Source organism: Perna viridis, chromosome 6 (assembly GCF_037379345.1).
Source record: "Perna viridis isolate PV_CMFRI_1.1 ecotype Kerala chromosome 6, ASM3737934v1, whole genome shotgun sequence".
In the NCBI taxonomy this organism is placed as follows: Eukaryota; Metazoa; Mollusca; class Bivalvia; order Mytilida; family Mytilidae; genus Perna; species Perna viridis.
Window position 1 is genome coordinate 16,814,979 of NC_142450.1, and position 25,012 is coordinate 16,839,990.

The following is a 25,012-nucleotide window of genomic DNA, read 5'->3' on the forward strand; positions in this document are numbered from 1 at the left end:
ATACCCCTTCATTTGATATGATTTCGTTTGTAAAATTTAAAGTTATTGGTTTGTTTTAAAATGGTCAAGAGCAAGAGAGGGAAGTACGAGACGCACCTGTGTTGACGTAATTGTAATGTAATGCACTACCTAAAAGTTGTCTGTTTGATGGATATTTCATATCTGATACCAAGTTATCCATAGAGTGGTCTAATCACTAATAGCGCTACATTAATAATTATACTGATAAGAGTGGTATCAAGGAAGTGCCAATCCATTTACAGCTTTTGAAAATTATACATATTTATTTTACATCATATACCATTCCCAATTGTCCCCATCACCATACCTCAGAGAATCCGCATTGCATTTTACTTTATAGTATATCTGTATTCGAGTATCAATTTAGATGTCATCTTAATAATTGTTTTTCAACATTTGAACTGTTGTATTTAACTGTATTAGGTATATTTAATGACGAATAATAATAAGAAAGAACATCGTTTAGCTAGATCCTTTAATCTCAGTTTCCGCTACATAAATGACGTATTACCGTTAAACAATCCTAGTTTCGGGGATTTGATACAACGCATCTACCCTAAAAAAACTTGAGAGAAATGATACAACAGACACTATGAAGTCGGCCTTATATCTTGACCTGCACTTAGAAATCGATGGTAAAGGAAAACTAGTGACCGAACATTACGACAAACGTAATGACTTCATTCAGAATTGTCGACTGTCCTTTCATCGTTGGCAACATCCCTTTAGTACATGCGTACGCTATACCAGAGCCTGCTGAAACTACGCAGGCTACTTGTATTGCGCTGGACTTCTAACAATTAGGCTTCTGGAACAGGATTATGTTGCTACAAGATTAAAGTCATCACTACAGAAATTTTATGGTCGTCATCATGAACATGTGAATCGTTACGGTGTATCCATCTGCACCATGAAAACTGATTTCTTCAACGTGCATTGTTTACCTTTCCACTTTCGTCTGGTGTCTGTCCCTGGATAACATTCTTTTGACTTCCACTAGAATCTTGGTTACCTTGATAGCTCTCTCTCTCTCAGATATACCAAATCTCGATTGATATCTATTGTAAAGTGACACTTTAATATAGAATTTATCTAAGCTTTGTCTAAAATGACAAATTAAAACTTGGTTTCTTGTTTGAATTGTTTAAGACTTTGACTTGCATGTATCCCATTCTGCCTGATACGTATAAAGACTGCTACATATACATACCGTATAATATTACTACGGCAACTATAAACAACAAGAAATACACAAATTATCTATATGTTTCATACAAGAACATTTGTAATCGGTTATTCGCAATAAGTGACAAGCTTCTATTTGCAAATAACTTACATCGACTACACACTAAATTATTGGTATAGACAACTTAAGAAGGTAGACCTATAGTAAGGGACATAACTTCTGAAATCATTTATATGTTTGTATCATCAAGCTTTTATTTGACACAGAATGAAATCAGTATAAGTTACAATGGTGAGATTGATATAAAATGCTGAATAGAAACGCTCCAATGATTTGTAAGAGTTGTGTCTCTTACCCTATGTCTACCTCCATAAATGCATCTTGAAGTTCAACCTCACTCAGTATATGTAAGCAAATGCATGTTACTACACTTGCATGTAATCTATACATCTACATACACAACTTTAAAGACTTTGACCTCAGGGATAGTGGGAAATGTTGCTCTTAAATCTGCGTCGATATAATCACAAGCTTTTACAAAGAAATCAGGATCCAAAGTTTTGTGCGGAGATCCAGAGAATTTGTTTGTTTGTTTGTTGGGATTTAACGTCCGAGCAGCAATATTTCAGCTATATTCAGACAATGACCATGAAATGGATGATAAAATGAACATGAAATGAAAAAAAGGGATGGGTCACAAGGATAATAGGGTCGACAAATTTTGATTGCCACTGGAAAAAGGGGGATGGGTAAGGTCGGGCAATTTAGCCTCCTGTGGCGGAGCGCAAAGGTTCCTACTCCTATCGAATACCACAGTAGGGTTCTTTAACGTGCAAGGAACGTGGCATCTTTCCCAACACGGTGCACCACTATGGCTTGCGGTCAGGTTTTCCGTATTATAGCCTGACAACCCCAGCATGTAACACGCCAGGGGTACCCCATTCCACCATCTGGGGCACACATCCCAGTTGCTCTGTGGGCAGAGCGCCTAGACCCCGGCTAGGTTTCTGAGCACTATTTAGTCGCCTTATACGACAAGCTTAGCGCTGCTACAGACCTAATCTTTTAACAGCCGGACCTGCACGGGTCTAGTGGAGTCTGAGTTTCTCATTTACTTTTTTTACCTTGTATGTATCATTGTGATTATTTTATGTTCTTTGCTGTGTTTATCTGTTTTTCATGTCTGGCTTTTGTCCCTGGACTGCATTCTTTAGATTTCCGCTAAAATATAGGTTCCCTTGATTACTTCTTCTATTCTTGATATGTATCAATCAGATTAATAAGGTAAGTCTGCAAATAGACTAGCAAAACATGTATGTTACCCTATAACCAGATGAATTTGCAAAATAAAGGATAAAAACCAACTTACAAGACGATGACGATGAATAGTGACTCTCAAATAAGGAGTTGTCGTAATACTTTGACCTAAAAAAACTTTTAGTTCTTAAGGTAATATCATTATTTACGTCTACTATAGTTTTTAAGGTTTTTGATACAAAAACGCAAAATTGTCATGGTTGGTTTCTCAAGAGCAAGTACTCCAGTCGAACAACTTCAACTCGTTTACAACATATTCTTGTTCCTTGACGATGGCGGGTGATAAAATAATTTTTGAATAATTTCAATTCTTGACATATTGTTTTGTATTTTATTACATATATCAAATATTTATTTTATTTTAGTGTGTACAATTTTATACTGTATGCTAAATTGATGGGGACTGAAATATGTTCCCATCATCTTTTTACGGTCGAAGTATTCTAAATAAAATTATGTTTGTTTGTTTGTTTGTTGGGAGTTTAACGTCCGAGCAGCAATATTTCAGCTATATTCAGACGATGAACCTGAAAAGGATGATAAAATGAACATGAAATGATGATGAAATAAAAAGGATGGGACACAAGGATAATAGGGTCGACAAGTTTTGATTGCCACTAGAAAAAGGGGGATGGGTAAGGTCGGGCAATTTAGTCTCCTGCGGCGGAGGCGAAGGTTCCTACTCCTAGCGAATACCACAGTAGGGTTCTTTAACGTGCGAGGAACGTGACATCTTTCCCAACACGGTGCACCACTATGGTTTGCGGTCAGGTTTTCCGTATTATAGCCCGACAACCCCAGAATGTAACATGCCAGCGGTACCCCATTCCACCATCTGGGGCACACATCCCAGTTGCTCTGTGGGTAGAGCGCCTAGCCCCCAGCTAGGTTTCTGAGCACTATTTAGTCGCCTTTTACAACGATCTGAATTGAAAAAAAAACTAGTTTGATTGACAGTAAATTTACATTTCGAGGCTCCATATCACTTTAAAGGCTATTCTTAGTACAAAGATAGAAAATCATCGATTGGAGACCTAGATTTGAAGAACAGAAATATTAACAACATGTACTTATTTTTTTTCATTTAGTGATTGAACTTTGTGCATAATGGCAGTAGTTGATGCATCCGCATACACAAAGTCAAAGACCTTGACCTCACGGAGAGTGGGAAATGTAGTTTTTAAATCTGCTTCGGTATAACCACCACCCATTACAAAGAAATCAGGATCCAAAGTTTTCACCACCCAGTAGGGTGTTTTCTCATCGAAAATTACAATGAAGTTAATGAATTGTAAAGAGAGCAGCATTTTTAAGCGGAGATCCAGAGAAAGTATTGGCCTAGAACTGCCCTTGTTCTTCTTAACAGAGTTGTCTGTGTTTAAAGCTACGACGAGAAAATCCCCGATTTTAGAAGCTTTATGAAGGTAGTCAACATGGCCTGCATGAAGTATATCGAAACAGCCAGTCGTAAGAACTATAGTTTTGCCACTTGGAATGATCCTTTTTAATATTTTTAAATGTTCTTGTTTTCGAAGAACTTTTTCTTGGATAATATCAATCATTTCTACGGCATTAATACCGTATTTCTTGTTAACGTTGGCCGCGCATGTGTTTGCAAAGTTGCACGAATGTTGAAGCTCCCATTTATTTACTATTCCAAATGCAAGAGCTGCAAGTGCTGTATCTCCTGCGCCGCATACATCATTTACGTCGGAATTCACATCCGTCGGTAAAACTTGATAGTCTCCCTTTTCCTGACTGTACCAAGCGATTCCTTCCTCGGCCAGTGTGATGATACAGAACTTAACGTGTAAACGTTCACAAAACGCCTGGCAAACGTGTTGAACATTTTCTTTAGATGGAACCATATTATCTAGAAAGAAACGTACGTCTTCTTTATTTGGCTTGATGTAAGTGGTGCCAATAAATCGTTCATATTCACCTCTTTTAGGGTCAACAATTATTGGGATATTAATTGCGTTGATCTCCGAAATTAAATATTGACTAAACTCCTTCGTAAATATTCCTTTTCGGTAATCAGACAAAACAACGGCATCATAACGAACGCACTCCAAAGATGACTTAAAAATTTCTGTCATTATCTTGACGTCCTCTTGAGATATCTTTGGATCCACGTGTGAATCGACCCTCAGATACTGTTTGTTTCTACTTATATATCGTTTTATAGTTTTGACACGAAAAGTTTTGCTTTGTAAAACGCGCTTTGTTTCTATGCCATGTTTATTGAGCAACTTGATAATGACGTCATCCTCAATACCACAAATCGTTATGAAGTCGACAGAAACACACATCTGTAACAAATTGTTCACGACATTACCCGCACCACCGAGACGGTGCTCTTGTGACTTTTCGACAAACACAGGAACGGGGCTGTCTGGAGCCACGCGGTCACACTGACCGTATACATATTGATCCAGAATTAAATCTCCAATAATAAGCACTCGCTTCGAGAAATTAAGGTGTTGAAGCAGGGATGGAAACAAAGATCTTTCTTCGGCTTCAACATCGGTCCCATTCGGAAATGCTTGTATTTCCGCCATTACAACGGAATAACTGAAATTAAACAAGATATATCTCACAGGAAACAATAATTTATAATACCAACGATATGCATTATTTGACATAGACGCATATTGCGTGGAAACATATACAATTACCACTTCATGCATGTTTTAATGTTTGTGCAATAAAAAAAAATAAATAAGAAAGACAGCTAGCGCATTCAAAAATATTCTCGATAAGATATATCAGGGGTTAAAAGCGTGGGAAAATTATTAAGATAGAATCTACCCAATTCTGATACTCACTAACAAAGAAAAATACATTGTTCATTTATCTAGATGAATTGCATAGACATATTCACAAAGAGCCTAATAGTCAATACATCACTATATTTACATCCTGAATAGTGCATACTCTATATCAAATTTTATTGGAACCCTATGATTTCTGAATAACGTTATGTCGGACAGGTGGAAAAATATTCTGAAAAAAACCCCAAAACTTCGTACAATTGGTACATTAATTATACTTTTTTGTGTGTAAAATATTAAAAATTACCCCAAAATGCTTTGGGTGGGAACTAGCTATGTAACAGAACGGGACGAAACTCCGGTATATTATTCATTATTGCAAACCAGAGTTTGTTTTTTTTTGTTAGGGTTTAACGTCCGAGCAGCAATATTTCAGCTATATTCAGACGATGAACATAAAATTGTTGATAAAATGAACACGAAATGATGATGAAATGAAAAAGGGATGGGACACAAGGACAATGGGGTCGACAAATTTTGATTGCCACTGGAAAGAGGGAGAGGTGGGCAAGGTCGGGCAATTAAGCCTCCTGTGGCGGAGACCTATGGTTCCTACTCCGGGAGAATACCACAGTAGGGTTCTTTAACATGCGAGAAACGTGGCATCTTTCCCAACACGGTGCACCACTATGGTTTGCGGTCAGGTTTTCCGTATTATAGCCTGACCACCCCAGCATTTAACACATCAGGGATACCCCATTCCACCACCTGGGGCACACATCCCAGTTGCTCTGTGGGCAGAGCGCTGCTGCGGGCCTATTCTTTTAACAGCCGGACTTGCACGGGGCTGAATGAATTATTACACATTTCATAGTATAGTCCCATAAAACAACTTAATTACAAAAATAAAAATATATAGCCTTTTTGGGGTGTATCACATTTTTCAGATTTTGCATGATTCTTACAAAGGCTGTTACTTAAATAACTTATACCAGAACTGTTTCCCTTGACGTCTGTAAGCTTTACATGGAGTAATAGATGCACTTCCATGTTTTTCCTTAGAAATTATGTCTGCTAGTTTTTTAAACAGAAAATGTTAATAGATGCTCATTGTTAGTTGCATTTCAAAGTGTGTTAAAACACGGATGTAAATTAGTACAAATAAATTAAATTTTTTACTTGTTTAAATGAATGTAAAGCATAAGGTTGTTTTGCATAAAAAATTGAGTGGTGCACAGGAATCTAGACATTGTAACATTCGCGATAAACAACCAGAGGAACAGGCACAATCCGAAAGTACAACCTTTGCATTTTGTAAGAGTAATCAAGGGAACCAAGGTTATAGCGGTAATCAAAAAAATGTAATCCAGGGACAAAGACCAGACATGGATGACCGATATACACAACAAAGAACATAAAGTAACTAAAATCATACATACAAAGTAACAAAAGCAAATGAGCAACTCGGACTCCACTAAAAACTGGGAGCATGGACCAGGTGCACAGGTAGGGTAAGGTCCTCTGCTTTTCTAGAAACACCCGCCGAGTTGCTCATAAAAAGTCAAGTCTGGGATAGACGAAAGAGGAAAGGAAAACTATGAAACATTGAACAAATCATTTTTCATGGCGCAAATGGATACACCGTAACGATCCACGAGTTCATGGTGACGACCATAAAACTTTTGTAGTAATGACTACAATCTTGTAGCAAAATAAACCTGCTCAGACGCCTATTTGTTAGATTTCTAGGGCGACACAAAAAGTTTGTGTAGTCTCGGCAAGCTCTGGCATAACGTAGGAGTTGTGATATGGACACTCCATACGCAGGTGCTGAAGGGATGTTGACACAAATGAAAGGAAATTTGACAATTTTGAATGAAAAGTCATCACGTTTGTCGTAAAGTTTGGTCAATAGTTTTCCTTTACCATCGATTTCTAAGTGTAGGTCAAGGTATGAGGCTGACTTCACAGTGTCTGCAGTATTCTTTATCTGAAATTCTTTGGGGTAGATGCGATGTATCAAATCCCAAAAAACTAGGATTGTTTGAAGATAATACGTCATCTATATAGCGGAAAATGAGATTAAAGTATCTAGCTAAACGATATTCTTTCTTTCGGATCAGATTAGCTATAAACTCAGCCTCATAAGAGTGAAGGAATAGGTCTGCAAGTAGAGGAGCACAATTTGTTCTCACTGGAATGCCGACCGTTTGTTGAAAAACGCGAACACCACACTGGACAAATATGTTGTTGATTAAACTTTCCAGCATTTTGTAAACATTTTCCTCTGTATATTTGAAAGACGATTTGGAATTATTTGTTACAAAGTATGAGGAATCTCTACCAAGAACTATATATTTGTATCGAGGTGTACCATTTGTTTAGGGAAAAACAATATATAATGTTTTTAAGTCGGGATTTTAACTGAGTATGTGGAATAGAAGTACACAGTGTTGACAAATCATAGGTTTTAATGTTATTATATTCTGATAAAAGTCTTGAACTGATTGTCTCCAAAAGATCTTTCGAATTTTTCAGAATCCACATTGAATTAATACCACTACGGGAATAATAAGTGTTATGGTAGGACTGGAAACCCTCTTTGACAGCTGTGAGTATGGAAGTTACAAGTTTTGAAAGAGGTTTGGTGGTACATTTCGCAGATCCAGCTATGTAACGTTGTTTGTATGGATTCTTGTGGAGTTTAGGAATCCAGTACATAGACGGTAAATCACAGTCATCATCCTTGGTAGAGACCAAAAGAGGATAGCACAGATTCATGGTTTTCCACAATTTCTTCTTTGAAGAGTGTGGTAGCAGTTTAGGTTTTATCACTGCTATTATTTTCTACGTCTACCTCTGATAATAAACATTGGATGTAAAACGTTTTGTAGACAAAAACAATGTTGTCTGCTGGTACGTTTGTTTGTTTGTTTGTTTGTTGGGGTTTAACGTCCGAGCAGCAATACTTCAGCTATATTCAGACAATGAACATGAAATGGAAAAAAAGGATGGGTCACAAGGATAATAGGGTCGACAAATTTTGATTGCCACTGGAAAAAGGGGGATGGGTAAGGTCGGGCAATTAAGCCTCCTGTGGCGGAGCGCAAAGGTTCCTACTCCTATCGAATACCACAGCAGGGTTCTTTAACGTGCGCGGAACGTGGCATCTTTTCCAACACGGTGCACCACTATGCTTTGCGGTCAGGTTTCCGTATTATAGCCTGACAACCCCAGTATGTAACACGCCAGGGTACCCCATTCCACCACCTGGGACACACATCCCAGTTGCTCTGTCGGCAGAGCGCCTAGCCCCAGGCTAGGTTTCTGAGCACTATTTAGTCGCCTTATACGACAAGCTTAGCGTGCTGCAGGCCTATTCTTTTAACACCCGGACCTGCACGGGGCTCTGCTGGTACGACAACATATTTGTCGTGTATGGTAGACAATGTTTTTGCTACATCGGGGTCTTTGAAAACTGATGTAGCATTGGCACTCATTGACCAACTTAAAACTTTCATTCGTTTCAAAATTAAAGACCTCACGGCCTTTAACCACTACGACAGAGACTCAATGTCTTCTTCTCGTTTTATCCATTTTCTTGTGAAGTCCTGGAAGTTGGTTCGTTCGTTCGTTCGTTGGGGTTTAACGTCCGAGCAGCAATATTTCAGCTATATTCAGACGATGAACATGAAATGGATGATAAAATGAACATGAAATGAAAAAAAAAGGATGGGTCACAAGGATAATAGGGTCGACAAGTTTTGATTGCCACTGGAAAAAGGGAGGATGGGTAAGGTCGGGCAATTTAGCCTCCTGTGGCGGAGCCCTATGGTTCCTACTCCTATGGAATACCACAGCAGGGTTCTTTAACGTGCGAGGAACGTGGCATTTTCCCAACACGTTTGTTTTGTTTGTTGGGGTTTAACGTCCGAGCAGCAATATTTCAGCTATATTCAGACGATGAACATGAAATGGATAAAATGAACATGAAATGAAAACAAAGGATGGGACAAAAGGACAATAGGGTCGACAAATTTTGATTGCCACTGGAAAAAGGGTGGGTGAGTAAGGTCGGGCAATTTAGCCTCCTGTGGCGGAGCGCAAAGGTTCCTACTCCTATCGAATACCACAGCAGGGTTCTTTAACGTGCGAGGAACATGGCATCTTTCCCAACACGGTGCACCACTATGGTTTGCGGTCAGGTTTTCCGTATTATAGCCTGACAACCCCAGCATGTAACACGCCAGGGGTACCCCATTCCACCACCTGGGGCACACATCCCAGTTGCTCTGTGGGCAGAGCGCCTAGACCCCGGCTAGGTTTCTGAGCACTATTTAGAGGCCTTATACGACAAGCTTAGCGCTGCTGCAGGCCTATTCTTTTAACACGCGGACCTGCACGGGGCTTCCCAACACGGTACATCACTATGGTTTGCGGTCAGGTTTTCCGTATTATAGCCTGACAACCCCAGCATGTAACACGCCAGGGGTACCCCATTCCACCACCTGGGGCACACATCCCAGTTGCTCTGTGGGCAGAGCGCCTAGCCCCAGGCTAGGTTTCTGAGCACTATTTAGTCGCCTTATACGACAAGCTTAGCGCTGCTGCATGCCTATTCTTTTAACACCCGGACCTGCACGGGGCCCTGGAAGTTGGTAATTTGAAATTAATTTGATTTCATGAGTTTTGTAAGTTGGTAATTAGAAATAATTGGATTTCATGAGTTCTGGTTGAAATAAAATTTTGGAATATTTTAGCAAAAATCGTAGTTAATAAAACTGCTGTTTCGTGGTGACTATTTGTTCTGTAAACATTACATTAACTAAATAACAAGTCATTTTGATAATCAGGAAATTCTAATACTACAAAATCAAATCCTCCGACTGAAATCACACAATTCTACAGTACATTCTATATTATTTTATCTCCTATGAACAACGGTAATATGAAAAGCCACATGTGAATTTCTATTAACTATAAAATTTAAAGCAGAGTATCAATAATAACAAGCATTCTGACAGTATTGCTGATGCAATACAGTGTCCCCTTTCGGCCTTTGAACTCATTGCCTTTATCAGATTTTTTTTTTTATATATGTGAACTAACAATGGATGGTGTTATTTTTTAACAATCAAGAGAAAATAACTCTTGAACAACGAAAGCAAATTCCATCAAAATCAAGCCTGAGCTTCATTTTACAGTAGATAATAACATTTTTGCATTACAGAAAGCTGCATAAAGACATTCTCTTTCTGTCACCTGGAAAGTTGAATAAACTTCGTTATTATGAATTAAAGGGCAAATAACTCTAGAATGACAGCAGCAATTTGCATCAAAATGATGAAACATAAAATTTTATGTAATTTTCTATGTCAAAGGGCCATATGTTCCATTTAAACCATTTTGCCGCAATAATATTTAAATTTAATTTGTAACTTGTCATGATAAGACTATATCCCAAATATGAAATCAATTGGATTGGCATTCATGAAATTTTCTATTTAAACATTGGATATAAAACGTTTTGTAGACAAAAACAATGTTGTCTGCTGGTACGTTTGTTTGTTTGTTTGTTTGTTGGGGTTTAACGTCCGAGCAGCAATACTTCAGCTATATTCAGACAATGAACATGAAATGGAAAAAAAGGATGGGTCACAAGGATAATAGGGTCGACAAATTTTGATTGCCACTGGAAAAAGGGGGATGGGTAAGGTCGGGCAATTAAGCCTCCTGTGGCGGAGCGCAAAGGTTCCTACTCCTATCGAATACCACAGCAGGGTTCTTTAACGTGCGCGGAACGTGGCATCTTTTCCAACACGGTGCACCACTATGCTTTGCGGTCAGGTTTCCGTATTATAGCCTGACAACCCCAGTATGTAACACGCCAGGGTACCCCATTCCACCACCTGGGACACACATCCCAGTTGCTCTGTCGGCAGAGCGCCTAGCCCCAGGCTAGGTTTCTGAGCACTATTTAGTCGCCTTATACGACAAGCTTAGCGTGCTGCAGGCCTATTCTTTTAACACCCGGACCTGCACGGGGCTCTGCTGGTACGACAACATATTTGTCGTGTATGGTAGACAATGTTTTTGCTACATCGGGGTCTTTGAAAACTGATGTAGCATTGGCACTCATTGACCAACTTAAAACTTTCATTCGTTTCAAAATTAAAGACCTCACGGCCTTTAACCACTACGACAGAGACTCAATGTCTTCTTCTCGTTTTATCCATTTTCTTGTGAAGTCCTGGAAGTTGGTTCGTTCGTTCGTTCGTTGGGGTTTAACGTCCGAGCAGCAATATTTCAGCTATATTCAGACGATGAACATGAAATGAAAAAAAAAGGATGGGTCACAAGGATAATAGGGTCGACAAGTTTTGATTGCCACTGGAAAAAGGGAGGATGGGTAAGGTCGGGCAATTTAGCCTCCTGTGGCGGAGCCCTATGGTTCCTACTCCTATGGAATACCACAGCAGGGTTCTTTAACGTGCGAGGAACGTGGCATTTTCCCAACACGTTTGTTTTGTTTGTTGGGGTTTAACGTCCGAGCAGCAATATTTCAGCTATAGTCAGACGATGAACATGAAATGGATAAAATGAACATGAAATGAAAACAAAGGATGGGACAAAAGGACAATAGGGTCGACAAATTTTGATTGCCACTGGAAAAAGGGTGGGTGAGTAAGGTCGGGCAATTTAGCCTCCTGTGGCGGAGCGCAAAGGTTCCTACTCCTATCGAATACCACAGCAGGGTTCTTTAACGTGCGAGGAACATGGCATCTTTCCCAACACGGTGCACCACTATGGTTTGCGGTCAGGTTTTCCGTATTATAGCCTGACAACCCCAGCATGTAACACGCCAGGGGTACCTCATTCCACCACCTGGGGCACACATCCCAGTTGCTCTGTGGGCAGAGCGCCTAGACCCCGGCTAGGTTTCTTAGCACTATTTAGAGGCCTTATACGACAAGCTTAGCGCTGCTGCAGGCCTATTCTTTTAACACCCGGACCTGCACGGGGCTTCCCAACACGGTACATCACTATGGTTTGCGGTCAGGTTTTCCGTATTATAGCCTGACAACCCCAGCATGTAACACGCCAGGGGTACCCCATTCCACCACCTGGGGCACACATCCCAGTTGCTCTGTGGGCAGAGCGCCTAGCCCCAGGCTAGGTTTCTGAGCACTATTTAGTCGCCTTATACGACAAGCTTAGCGCTGCTGCATGCCTATTCTTTTAACACCCGGACCTGCACGGGGCCCTGGAAGTTGGTAATTTGAAATTAATTTGATTTCATGAGTTTTGTAAGTTGGTAATTAGAAATAATTGGATTTCATGAGTTCTGGTTGAAATAAAATTTTGGAATATTTTAGCAAAAATCGTAGTTAATAAAACTGCTGTTTCGTGGTGACTATTTGTTCTGTAAACATTACATTAACTAAATAACAAGTCATTTTGATAATCAGGAAATTCTAATACTACAAAATCAAATCCTCCGACTGAAATCACACAATTCTACAGTACATTCTATATTATTTTATCTCCTATGAACAACGGTAATATGAAAAGCCACATGTGAATTTCTATTAACTATAAAATTTAAAGCAGAGTATCAATAATAACAAGCATTCTGACAGTATTGCTGATGCAATACAGTGTCCCCTTTCGGCCTTTGAACTCATTGCCTTTATCAGATTTTTTTTTTTATATATGTGAACTAACAATGGATGGTGTTATTTTTTAACAATCAAGAGAAAATAACTCTTGAACAACGAAAGCAAATTCCATCAAAATCAAGCCTGAGCTTCATTTTACAGTAGATAATAACATTTTTGCATTACAGAAAGCTGCATAAAGACATTCTCTTTCTGTCACCTGGAAAGTTGAATAAACTTCGTTATTATGAATTAAAGGGCAAATAACTCTAGAATGACAGCAGCAATTTGCATCAAAATGATGAAACATAAAATTTTATGTAATTTTCTATGTCAAAGGGCCATATGTTCCATTTAAACCATTTTGCCGCAATAATATTTAAATTTAATTTGTAACTTGTCATGATAAGACTATATCCCAAATATGAAATCAATTGGATTGGCATTCATGAAATTTTCTATGCAGAGATGCCAACCCTATTTAAGCAGTCTCAGTAAAAAGACACATTTTTTTTCAGTAATTTCAGAAATGAATAATATTGACCGACAAAATGTAACCTACAAACCAAAAATATGGACCACAATAATAACTAGATACATTTAGACTTAATTATACTTACTATATAAATATCCAGATTAAGATTTCCCATTCATGTGGGAGTGCCTAATGTCAGCAGAGGTTTCAATGGATGTGTTTTGTGATAATATTTAAAAAAAAAGTGTATACTGGTTTTGTCTTTGTTTAAAATTGATCTTTGATGTCTGAAATGCCCCATTGGTTCTCATTGTTTTTAAGTAATATAAACCAAGAAAACAAGTTATGATTCTGTGACAAATTACTGTATATCAGCAAGACATAATAAGCATAAATTATGTTAAACAAAAACCAACATTTCTTTTCATTTAATTACTATCAGTTCAATAAAAAATATACAATTTAGTTTTTGTCAATGACTCCCTGTCAAATAAGAACTCAAAGTAACAGTTAAATTGTTAATTCTGTAGTGAACAATAGGTTGCAGACTTCGCACTTTTTAATTGTTTTGCTGTGTAGGATTGTTCATAACACTTTGTGTCTACTGCTACCATGTAGGACTTCATGACCATCAGAGAAGAAAGTGTTGAAGATGACAGATTTGGTCTAGAATCTGTTTTGTTTTTGTTAACTAGACTGAATATTCTCTCACTATCTGCATTACTGTGAGGAATTACTAAAATTGAAAGCATAACACTTGAAAGTTCATTATATTTGGGATTTCCATCAGGACCTTTTATTTGTGAAATTAATACCCAGGACTTATCAATCCTCTCTGTTCAGTCAGTATCTCATCTGAAAGTTTTTCAATTTGGTAATGACTGAATTGGATTTCGACATGATCTTTGTCAAATTTTTCACTAAGAACAGGAAATCTATTCAACAGCTGAAAATTTTTGTGATGTTCTTAAATGAATATTTGCAATTTCAGCATTTTTCAGTAGAGTATCAGTATAAGGAAGTTTTTTTTTATCAAATACTCACATGCTGCTATAACAAATTCTCTCACTGAAGAAAAAAATGATGTCTCCTCGTCATAAGAAAGTTTAATCTGTTTCAAATAATCTCTAGCATCAGAGCCTATAACTGTGTCTTCCCTTTTTTTCCCCTGATGCTTCCTCTCAGAATACTTTACTTTTAGGGGGTGTTTTTCTTTAATAATTGATTCAGTTTTCACAAATCTTGTATATAAATCTGTCAAAAGACTAAACATTTCACTCCTAAGAACATGTATCAGGGGCTTATCATTTTGAAGCAAGGTGTTAAATTTGTCAAATAAAGAGATTGAATTTCTCAGAAATAAACAGTATAACATTGTTAGTTTACTATTCAAAAAAGTATGTACTCTCTCAACTCTTGAAGGCAACACTTTCTCTTTGGGTTCTTGAGTTACATCTTTAGACGCTTGTTCTTTCATAAAAGTTGCTGTTTTACTACCACTATGTTTTGAACTGTCACTTGACTTTTTTTAACCTTCAGGCACTGATTTCGATTTAGTCATTTGTTTTGAATTTGAATCAGATTTTTCTCTGGGTACTTGACAAGATTTTTTGGCTGGGTTAGGTTTATCAGACTGCATGGACTGTTTTTTATTTTTGTTCTTCTGTTTTTCGATTTTGTCCTTTTCTATTTAAATTCATCATTGAAAAATAATTTCAATGCTTCCCATTGTTCAAGAAGTCTCTCTAAACATTTCCCCACTGACAACCACCTTGTTGCGACATGTTTTAAAGCCCCATGCAGGTCTGGGTGTTAAAAGAATAGGCCTGCAGCAACGCTAAGCTTGTCGTAAAAGGCTACTAAATAGTGCTCAGAACCCTAGCCGGGGGCTAGGGCGCTCTGCACACAGAGCAACTGGGATGTGTGCCCCAGGTGGTGGAATGGGGTACCCCTGGCGTGTTACATGCTGGGGTTGTCAGGCTATAATACGGAAAACCTGACCGCAAACCATAGTGGTGCACCGTGTTGGGAAAGATGCCACGTTCCTCGCACGTTAAAGAACCCTACTGTGGTATTCTCCCGGAGTAGGAACCATAGGGCTCCGCCACAGGAGGCTAAAATGCCCGACCCTACCCACCCCTCCCTATTTCCAGTGGCAATCAAAATTTGTCAACCCCCATTGTCCTTGTGTCCCATCCCTGTTTCATTTCATCAGCATTTCATGTTCATTTTATCATCAATTTCATGTTCATCGTCTGAATATAGCTGAAATATTGCTGCTCGGACGTTAAACCCCAACAAACAAACAAACATGTTTTAATTTTTTTTTTATTTTTGATTTCACACATTAGCTGACAGTTTTTCAAAGTAAAATTGCGTTTGGAGCTTTTATCTAGGTAATAATAAATGTCAATTAGGATATCTGCTATTGAAACTGGTAATTTAGCTGCTGCCTTTTGTGCAGCAATATGGACAAGATGACAAGGACAACCACTTATAAATACATTCTCTTGCTGATCAGCAATAAATTTTGCCACGCCTTTGTTTTTACCAGTCATTACAGATGCATTATCACATGCAAATGAAAAACATTTTTTCCAAGGGATGTCATTTTTAATCCATTCACGGTTCATTAAATTAAAAATATTTTCCCCAGTACAACTTTCTGAACAATTAGGAATTGACAAAAGTGCAGTTACGATTTGATCAACGTCTTTCTCAAAATACCGTACTACAAGGGGATAAAGCTGGGAATGTATATCATTGCTTCCATCTGTTGCACAAGAGTATGGCGTATCTTTTAATTTATTGCCAATTGAACCTGTAATGTCTTTTGAAAGATTGTCTATGACAGCAGTTGTACGGGCACACGAGTGCCTTTTAGCTATCTCTGAGTCTGGAAACATTTTTTTGAAAAGAGGGCCAACATGGTCACTTACTGCCATTGGGATGTTATGCTCAATGAGAAAGTTTGTAAATAAAACTTCAGCATTTGTAATCTATAACTCAAGTGGGGATTCTTTCTTTTCAAAAAATGATGAAACCTTTTGATTGTCTGTACGCAGTTTGGAATTTTCAATGTGTTTTTTACTTTTAATATGTCGCCGACAGTCATCTCTGCCGCCGTGTAAAATCGAAAAGTCCTGTTTACAAAACTTGCAATGTGCGTAGTTCTCTTTAAAAGACTTAGACAAACATGGAAATTCATTTGAATATTCATCTCAATACTTTTGTCCGATTTTCGGCTTTTTCGCCGCTGGAGGTGCTCCTGACCTTATATTATTTAGTCAAAAGGAAAAGTATCATTCACTTAACGTTTCTTTGACAAAAAGTTTGCTAATAGTGTCAGTACAAATACCAGGAACCAGTATTTACTATTAAGTCGTATAAACGCTTTACACGAAGCCGATTTGAAACAAAACACAAAGCGTTTCAATGATTGGTTATGTAGCACACGGCTCGCACCGTACCGGATCGGAAACGACAAAAAATCCGAAAATTTTCACAGCAGACCGGAAACGGCGGAAATCCGTTATTATATTTTACCAACCGTGATAGCGTAATTTTAATGTAAAAATCGTAACAATTACGGCAAAATCGTAATGGTAGGCATCTCTGTCTATGTCCAAGGCCCATAACTTTTGTAAAAATCGTTCAACCATAATGTCATTCGAACTTAACTTGTAACTTGTCATAAGACTACATACAAAATATGAAATCAATTGGATGAGGCATTACAAAACAAAGTCCGGAAAACATAAAATTTCATGAAATTTTCTATGTCCAAGGGCCATAACTTCTGTAAAAATCATTCAACCGTAACGTCTTTCGAACTTAACTTGTAACTTGTCATGATAAGACTATATACTAAATATGAAATCAATTGGATGAGGCATTACAAAAAAAGTCCGGAAAACCAAGTGTGACTGACTGACAGACAGACGGACGGACGGACGGAGTGCAAACCTAATTCCATTCGGCATTTGCCGAAAGGGGACAAAAATATGTAGGCTTTGAATCACGTTTTGCATGATTCTTAGCATGAGTGAAACTTGAGTGTTTTACAGTGTAATAAATAAAACCTACGAAGACAAAACCTATGGAAAAACTAGAGAAATCCTTTTCCCGTAAAAATTTCAAATTGTTACACCTCAAAAACGAACACACTACCCCATCTTTTTCTTATATGTTTCTAGCAAGAAAAATCTTAAGATTTCAAAACCCTATGAAATCGTTGAATGGACCAGTGAACCTATTTAACTATATCTTAAGGCACCGGTTTTGTTACTTTTATAGGATTAAAACTTTTGATTTAATTGAACTGACAGTGAGTCCTCTACCATAACTATGCAGTACTTTCCCATATAGTTATTTTATACTTAAGACCATGGACTGTAGTTGAGGCTAATTTCATTGACATGCACCAAATAAACTTACACCACGAAGTAAGACAGGGTCTGGTAAATTGTCTAGATCATCTGAATTTTGCACTTGATAAATTGGTATTTTTTGTACCTGATAAAGCTTTAATTGAAAAGAAATAAATAAGCAAATGTAAGATTGATAAATAAAATGTTCTTACCTGTACAATGTTTATTACAAAAGGGGATGGTGTAAAATATAAAATTTTACCTTCACCTAAGATTTACATTATTAACAAGGCGTGAAAAACAGTACTGAACGGTACAATATTTCTTCTTGCGTGACCAAATGTAAACGTGTTATATTATTCTTCTTTATTTATATTGGTTAAGCATGATATGACTAGTAAAACGAATGAATCTTTCCCTTCGTGTTGCTAATTCATTTCTGTTACTTTGTATTATTTTGGTTATCTATGTTCTTTGTTTCCTGTCTGTTTTCCCATGTCTGGTCCTTGTCCTTTGGTTACGTTCTTTTGATTTCCGCTAGAATTTGGTTCCCTTGATTACTCTTCGTCATCTTTAAAGGAACTTAAAAGTATTGCTAAATACTACTCACTCTGTAAGACACACGATCAGAAAAATAAGACAATCCCTCCGTGTCCGATTTTCTTAAATCGGTGTCTAGGTTATTCGGATTCAACAATTTTCGACAACCACATAATACTATTGCACATTAGGCACATAAATAAAAAAAATGAAACAAAAACATTAGAAAAAAATATGCGGTAGTCCAGCCATTAAAACATTCTTGGATACGCCTTTAACTGAAACCTGAGTAGTGGGTCACTTCTTGCAAATTTCGGTACAGGCTTACAGTAAGCTATTCATTACTCTGTATTTAATATATATATATATATCGGCAAAAAAGTAGGACGGATCAGACACATCAAAATCAAAGCACATTTCCGAAACTTGAAAGCAGGTAGCAGAGACATATACAATGTAGTTAAGAGAATAAAATACACACAAACAAAAATGAATGTAAAAAAGCCAATACCCAAAACCTAAAGCACTTGCAATGAGATCTTGCACCAATTAAAACGGGAGTGACATCAGCTGCTCCTGATCCGACCGCAGCACCCTTTACGCACGTTGCAAGTGAGTAAGATCCGATAAGTCAAACTCGGTTGGGAATCAGTCTGGTAAGACGCGAGATTTAACGGGAGTATCTTGTGTCATCTGTGAGATAAAATCTCCTTATCGGTCACGCAAATTACTATTACGACCATTTAACTTTTACATCAACTATCAAAATATGTATTCATAGTGACTGCCATGGTTTTGCATTTTTTATTTCGATCTTTAGTCTATACTTAATTAAATAACATGTTCTTAGATCATGTCCTTTATCCATACGCAGATCTGCCTAAAATAAATATTTAATTTAATTAATTCTATATATCATTTGGGAGCGTCGTGCTGTCGTTTTACTGCGTTCAGAGATATGTAAATTTTATTTCTTTTTAAAATTTTCAAATTAATTTTGACTCTATGTTGTTTTTATCGCATTTTTTTCTTTGTGATATCAAGTTCAAGATATGCAGGGGGTTTAAACAAATAATAATGCGATTGTTTTATTTGCCGGTGATTTTATTGTTCCCTTAATTTAATTTTGTCTTTCTATTTAGGAAATGTTTCCATCACTTAAAATATTTCTATTATACGTTAACATCATGATACTTTGTTGAGATGAATGATATCGCCCTATTGTAAATGGTGTTTGAGCCCCGTGCAGGTCCGGGTGTCAAAAGAATAGGCCTGCAGCAGCGTTAAGCTTGTCGTATAAGGCGACTAAATAGTGCTCAGAACCCTAGCCGGGGGCTAGGGCCCTCTGCCTACAGAGCAACTGGGTTGTGTGCCCCAGGTGGTGGAATGGGGTACCCCTGGCGTGTTACATGCTGGAGTTGTCAGGCTATAATACGGAAAACCTGACCGCAAACCATAGTGGTGCACCGTGTTGGGAAAGATGCCACGTTCCTCGCACGTTAAAGAACCTTACTGTGGTATTCTCCCGGAGTAGGAACCATAGGGCTCCGCCATAGGAGGCTAAATTCCCTGACCCTAACCATCTCTCCCAATTTCCAATGACAATCAAAATTTGTCGACCCCATCCCTTTTTCATTTCGTCATCATTTCATGTTCATTTTATCATCAATTTCATGTTCATCGTCTGAATATAGCTGAAATATTGCTGCTCGGACGTTAAACCCCAACAAACAAACGAAACAATAAATGGTGTTTGACACGTGTCGTACAGCTGCATTATTGTTGGTAAGTGATTAGCAGGTCATGTTTACTCATTTGCAACACGTTGGGCGCCACTAGAGGATCATTCATATTGTTATTGCTTTATTTTTTTCATATTTCCCTTTTATATGTAATCTTTTTTTACTCGGTTCTCTACTTTGTGTATGGTGATCGTCTCTGTTTGATGTGTTAATGTTTAAGCCATGTTATGGGATTTTACGTATTCCAATCATCCCACTGCTAACGATTCGATACTTTTTTGCCAATATTTAATATTCAAGGTTGTATTCAAATAATTGGCCCGACACCTACTTGCTTTATACTATGACATGTTGATAACAGATTAAAGTCAGATACTTTCTAATTTGTAATTTTACTTCAAAGGATGGAAACAAATAAAATATCCAAGTACTCGTGTACTGAATCACTTTATATCGATTGATCGTTGGAATATTTAAGCCTCAAATAATCGTCAAATTGTAAAAATATGAGATAAAAGGAAAGTAAATGGTAGAATTGAAACGTATCTAAAGACAAGCTTTTTGTTGTAAATGGTAAATATTGAACTCTTTGTTTCATTTTAATTTCACCATTCGATTACGAAGGACATTAAAACACACACACACACACCAAAATTATTGATGCAACGTAGCAGTGCGCAAGTTTGCGTAATATTAAGGTTCAGTATCAGTTACATGGTACACCTAGATGAATGAACACAGAACTCCCCGACATTATAAATGTTAATACTGCATAATTGAACTACAAACTACGTCTTTCCCGTGTTCAGGTCAAAATTTATATCGACCCGCAGGTCAAAAGTGTCTGTTAAATCATTCAAACTTAAACCACTATCATTCAAATTAATCATATCTTAGATACGTGTCCCTCTCAACTAGCTACATATCTCAGTTGATAAGCTTTATACATTTTTGCAATTCAAGTGCTACAAGTCATCCCATAAAAACTAGATATGTCTTATAAAAGGGCTTAGTTTCTGGGCACCTATTTACAGAGACACGTACATTAACATAAAAGCCAAAGTATTAGAATTTCAACGATAATGTCTGGTGCTGGAAACATTAGCCATGCACTTTTAAGGCCATGAAGCACATACAGCTTTATTATCATAAAAGCATACAATAATATGGCCAAAATAGCCAAATATAATGATTATTACAAAAGGCAATACCACCTGACCACAAACTGACAATGCCCGAGAAATGCATTATCGAAATTGCTATGTAATTGTCAATGCGAAGTTTTATTTGACATATCCGAGCTTCCGATGTCACGAGGCGGTAACTGTTATAAAAATATACGATAAGTTGGTGATACACCAGGATAGTTTCGGGGGTTATGCTACCCTTTTGTTAAAAATTTTCCCAAAAAATGAGCGCAAAATAACAGCCTGAAACCCATTTCTTATAACAGTTTCTTAATCAGAACTATTTCCCATTTTGTATATATTTGGATCAACATAAAATGAAATTTGATATATTAAAAAAAAATAAAAAGTGGATCTAGCTATGAATGGGATATGCCAATGGGACTATTTTCTTCCGACTGCGGTAGTGCAAGATATTAGCAGACGCTGTCAGGCTTTGCAAATCTAAAGGCTCTGGCGACTGCTATATCTTTTTTTTTTCTTTTTTATCACCGATCTAAATTGATAATAACAGGGACTTTATATTACACTTTAATATACACTCCCTGATAATAATGAAGTGGCGGAAGATAGGAGTATAAAATACAATATACAAGTAAAAATCTATTCTTTATTTTACAATTATTTCCCCTTATTATTCTAATCAGGAGATGATTCATGCATATCAAAAGCCAACCGAATTCAGTTTTATTTCTTTTTTCAGAAACAACAGTTACTGATCACATAACAAGTCTTAGTTTTTCATTTACCAAATTGGTTGTTGCGCTTTTGTGATAAAAATTATATAGATTGTATATGAAATTGGTACTTTGCAAGAATTATCATTATTGATTTGGTTCCATTTGGTTGATTTTAGTGGGAGATGAATTTTCTAAAAGCCCCATGCAGGTCCGGGTGTTAAAAGAATAGGCCTGCAGCAGCGCTAAGCTTGTAAAAGGCGACTAAATAGTGTTCAGAACCTTAGCCGGGGCTCGGGCGCTCTGCCCACAGAGCAACTGGGATGTGTGCCCCAGTTGGTGGAATGGGGTACCCCTGGTGTGTTACATGCTGGGGTTGTCAGGCTATAATATGGAAAACCTGACCGCAAACCATAGTGGTGCACCGTGTTGGGAAAGATGCCACGTTCCTCGCACGTTAAAGAACCCTACTGTGGTATTCTCCCGGAGTAGGAACCATAGGGCTCCGCCACAGGAGGCTAAAATGCCCGACCCTACCCACCCCTCCCTATTTCCAGTGGCAATCAAAATTTGTCAACCCCCATTGTCCTTGTGTCCCATCCCTGTTTCATTTCATCAGCATTTCATGTTCATTTTATCATCAATTTCATGTTCATCGTCTGAATATAGCTGAAATATTGCTGCTCGGACGTTAAACCCCAACAAACAAACAAACATGTTTTAATTTTTTTTTTATTTTTGATTTCACACATTAGCTGACAGTTTTTCAAAGTAAAGTTGCGTTTGGAGCTTTTATCTAGGTAATAATAAATGTCAATTAGGATATCTGCTATTGAAACTGGTAATTTAGCTGCTGCCTTTTGTGCAGCAATATGGACAAGATGACAAGGACAACCACTTATAAATACATTCCCTTGCTGATCAGCAATAAATTTTGCCACGCCTTTGTTTTTACCAGTCATTACAGATGCATTATCACATGCAAATGAAAAACATTTTTTCCAAGGGATGTCATTTTTAATCCATTCACGGTTCATTAAATTAAAAATATTTTCCCCAGTACAACTTTCTGAACAATTAGGAATTGACAAAAGTGCAGTTACGATTTGATCAACGTCTTTCTCAAAATACCGTACTACAAGGGGATAAAGCTGGGAATGTATATCATTGCTTCCATCTGTTGCACAAGAGTATGGCGTATCTTTTAATTTATTGCCAATTGAACCTGTAATGTCTTTTGAAAGATTGTCTATGACAGCAGTTGTACGGGCACACGAGTGCCTTTTAGCTATCTCTGAGTCTGGAAACATTTTTTTGAAAAGAGGGCCAACATGGTCACTTACTGCCATTGGGATGTTGTGCTCAATGAGAAAGTTTGTAAATAAAACTTCAGCATTTGTAATCTATAACTCAAGTGGGGATTCTTTCTTTTCAAAAAATGATGAAACCTTTTGATTGTCTGTACGCAGTTTGGAATTTTCAATGTGTTTTTTACTTTTAATATGTCGCCGACAGTCATCTCTGCCGCCGTGTAAAATCGAAAAGTCCTGTTTACAAAACTTGCAATGTGCGTAGTTCTCTTTAAAAGACTTAGACAAACATGGAAATTCATTTGAATATTCATCTCAATACTTTTGTCCGATTTTCGGCTTTTTCGCCGCTGGAGGTGCTCCTGACCTTATATTATTTAGTCAAAAGGAAAAGTATCATTCACTTCACGTTTCTTTGACAAAAAGTTTGCTAACAGTGTCAGTACAAATACCAGGAACCAGTATTTACTATTAAGTCGTATAAACGCTTTACACGAAGCCGATTTGAAACAAAACACAAAGCGTTTCAATGATTGGTTATGTAGCACACGGCTCGCACCGTACCGGATCGGAAACGACAAAAAATCCGAAAATTTTCACAGCAGACCGGAAACGGCGGAAATCCGTTATTATATTTTACCAACCGTGATAGCGTAATTTTAATGTAAAAATCGTAACAATTACGGCAAAATCGTAATGGTAGGCATCTCTGTCTATGTCCAAGGCCCATAACTTTTGTAAAAATCGTTCAACCATAATGTCATTCGAACTTAACTTGTAACTTGTCATAAGACTACATACAAAATATGAAATCAATTGGATGAGGCATTACAAAACAAAGTCCGGAAAACATAAAATTTCATGAAATTTTCTATGTCCAAGGGCCATAACTTCTGTAAAAATCATTCAACCGTAACGTCTTTCGAACTTAACTTGTAACTTGTCATGATAAGACTATATACTAAATATGAAATCAATTGGATGAGGCATTACAAAAAAAGTCCGGAAAACCAAGTGTGACTGACAGACAGACGGACGGACGGAGTGCAAACCTAATTCCATTCGACATTTGCCGAAAGGGGACAAAAATATGTAGGCTTTGAATCACGTTTTGCATGATTCTTAGCATGAGTGAAACTTGAGTGTTTTACAGTGTAATAAATAAAACCTACGAAGACAAAACCTATGGAAAAACTAGAGAAATCCTTTTCCCGTAAAAATTTCAAATTGTTACACCTCAAAAACGAACACACTACCCCATCTTTTTCTTATATGTTTCTAGCAAGAAAAATCTTAAGATTTCAAAACCCTATGAAATCCTTGAATGGACCAGTGAACCTATTTAACTATATCTTAAGGCACCGGTTTTGTTACTTTTATAGGATTAAAACTTTTGATTTAATTGAACTGACAGTGAGTCCTCTACCATAACTATGCAGTACTTTCCCATATAGTTATTTTATACTTAAGACCATGGACTGTAGTTGAGGCTAATTTCATTGACATGCACCAAATAAACTTACACCACGAAGTAAGACAGGGTCTGGTAAATTGTCTAGATCATCTGAAAGATGAATACATTTTGCACTTGATAAATTGGTATTTTTTGTACCTGATAAAGCTTTAATTGAAAAGAAATAAATAAGCAAATGTAAGATTGATAAATAAAATGTTCTTACCTGTACAATGTTTACAACAGGGGATGGTGTAAAATATAAAATTTTACCTTCACCTAAGATTTACATTATTAACAAG

The 25,012-nt window shown here is 37.4% G+C and overlaps 2 protein-coding genes and 1 pseudogene across 5 annotated transcripts; all 3 read right to left on the bottom strand.

Annotated features, from left to right (window-relative positions):
• Nucleotides 1-582: 582 nt before the first annotated feature.
• On the bottom strand, nucleotides 583-25,012 carry LOC148613880 (uncharacterized; annotated as a pseudogene). 3 transcript variants are annotated; one of them, XR_015923499.1, is made up of 3 exons: nucleotides 18,014-18,302; nucleotides 17,869-17,909; nucleotides 583-5,098 (listed from the first exon to the last, which is right to left on the bottom strand). The product of XR_015923499.1 is annotated as an uncharacterized LOC148613880, transcript variant X2 (transcript). The 3 variants fall into 3 exon arrangements; XR_015923500.1 differs by lacking the exons at nucleotides 17,869-17,909; nucleotides 18,014-18,302 and adding an exon at nucleotides 24,937-25,012; XR_015923498.1 differs by lacking the exon at nucleotides 17,869-17,909.
• Nucleotides 12,437-15,522, bottom strand: LOC148613881 (uncharacterized). The gene is made up of 2 exons (XM_088587528.1): nucleotides 14,476-15,522; nucleotides 12,437-14,167 (listed from the first exon to the last, which is right to left on the bottom strand). Exons 1-2 carry the CDS (start codon nucleotides 14,906-14,908, stop codon nucleotides 13,950-13,952), a joined length of 651 nt encoding a protein of 216 aa, XP_088443654.1. The 5' UTR covers nucleotides 14,909-15,522; the 3' UTR covers nucleotides 12,437-13,949.
• Nucleotides 15,580-23,296, bottom strand: LOC148613882 (zinc finger BED domain-containing protein 5-like). The gene is given in 2 exon segments (XM_088586241.1): nucleotides 15,580-16,704; nucleotides 23,079-23,296. Coding segments are annotated over 2 exon segments (1,266 nt in total). The 3' UTR covers nucleotides 15,580-15,656.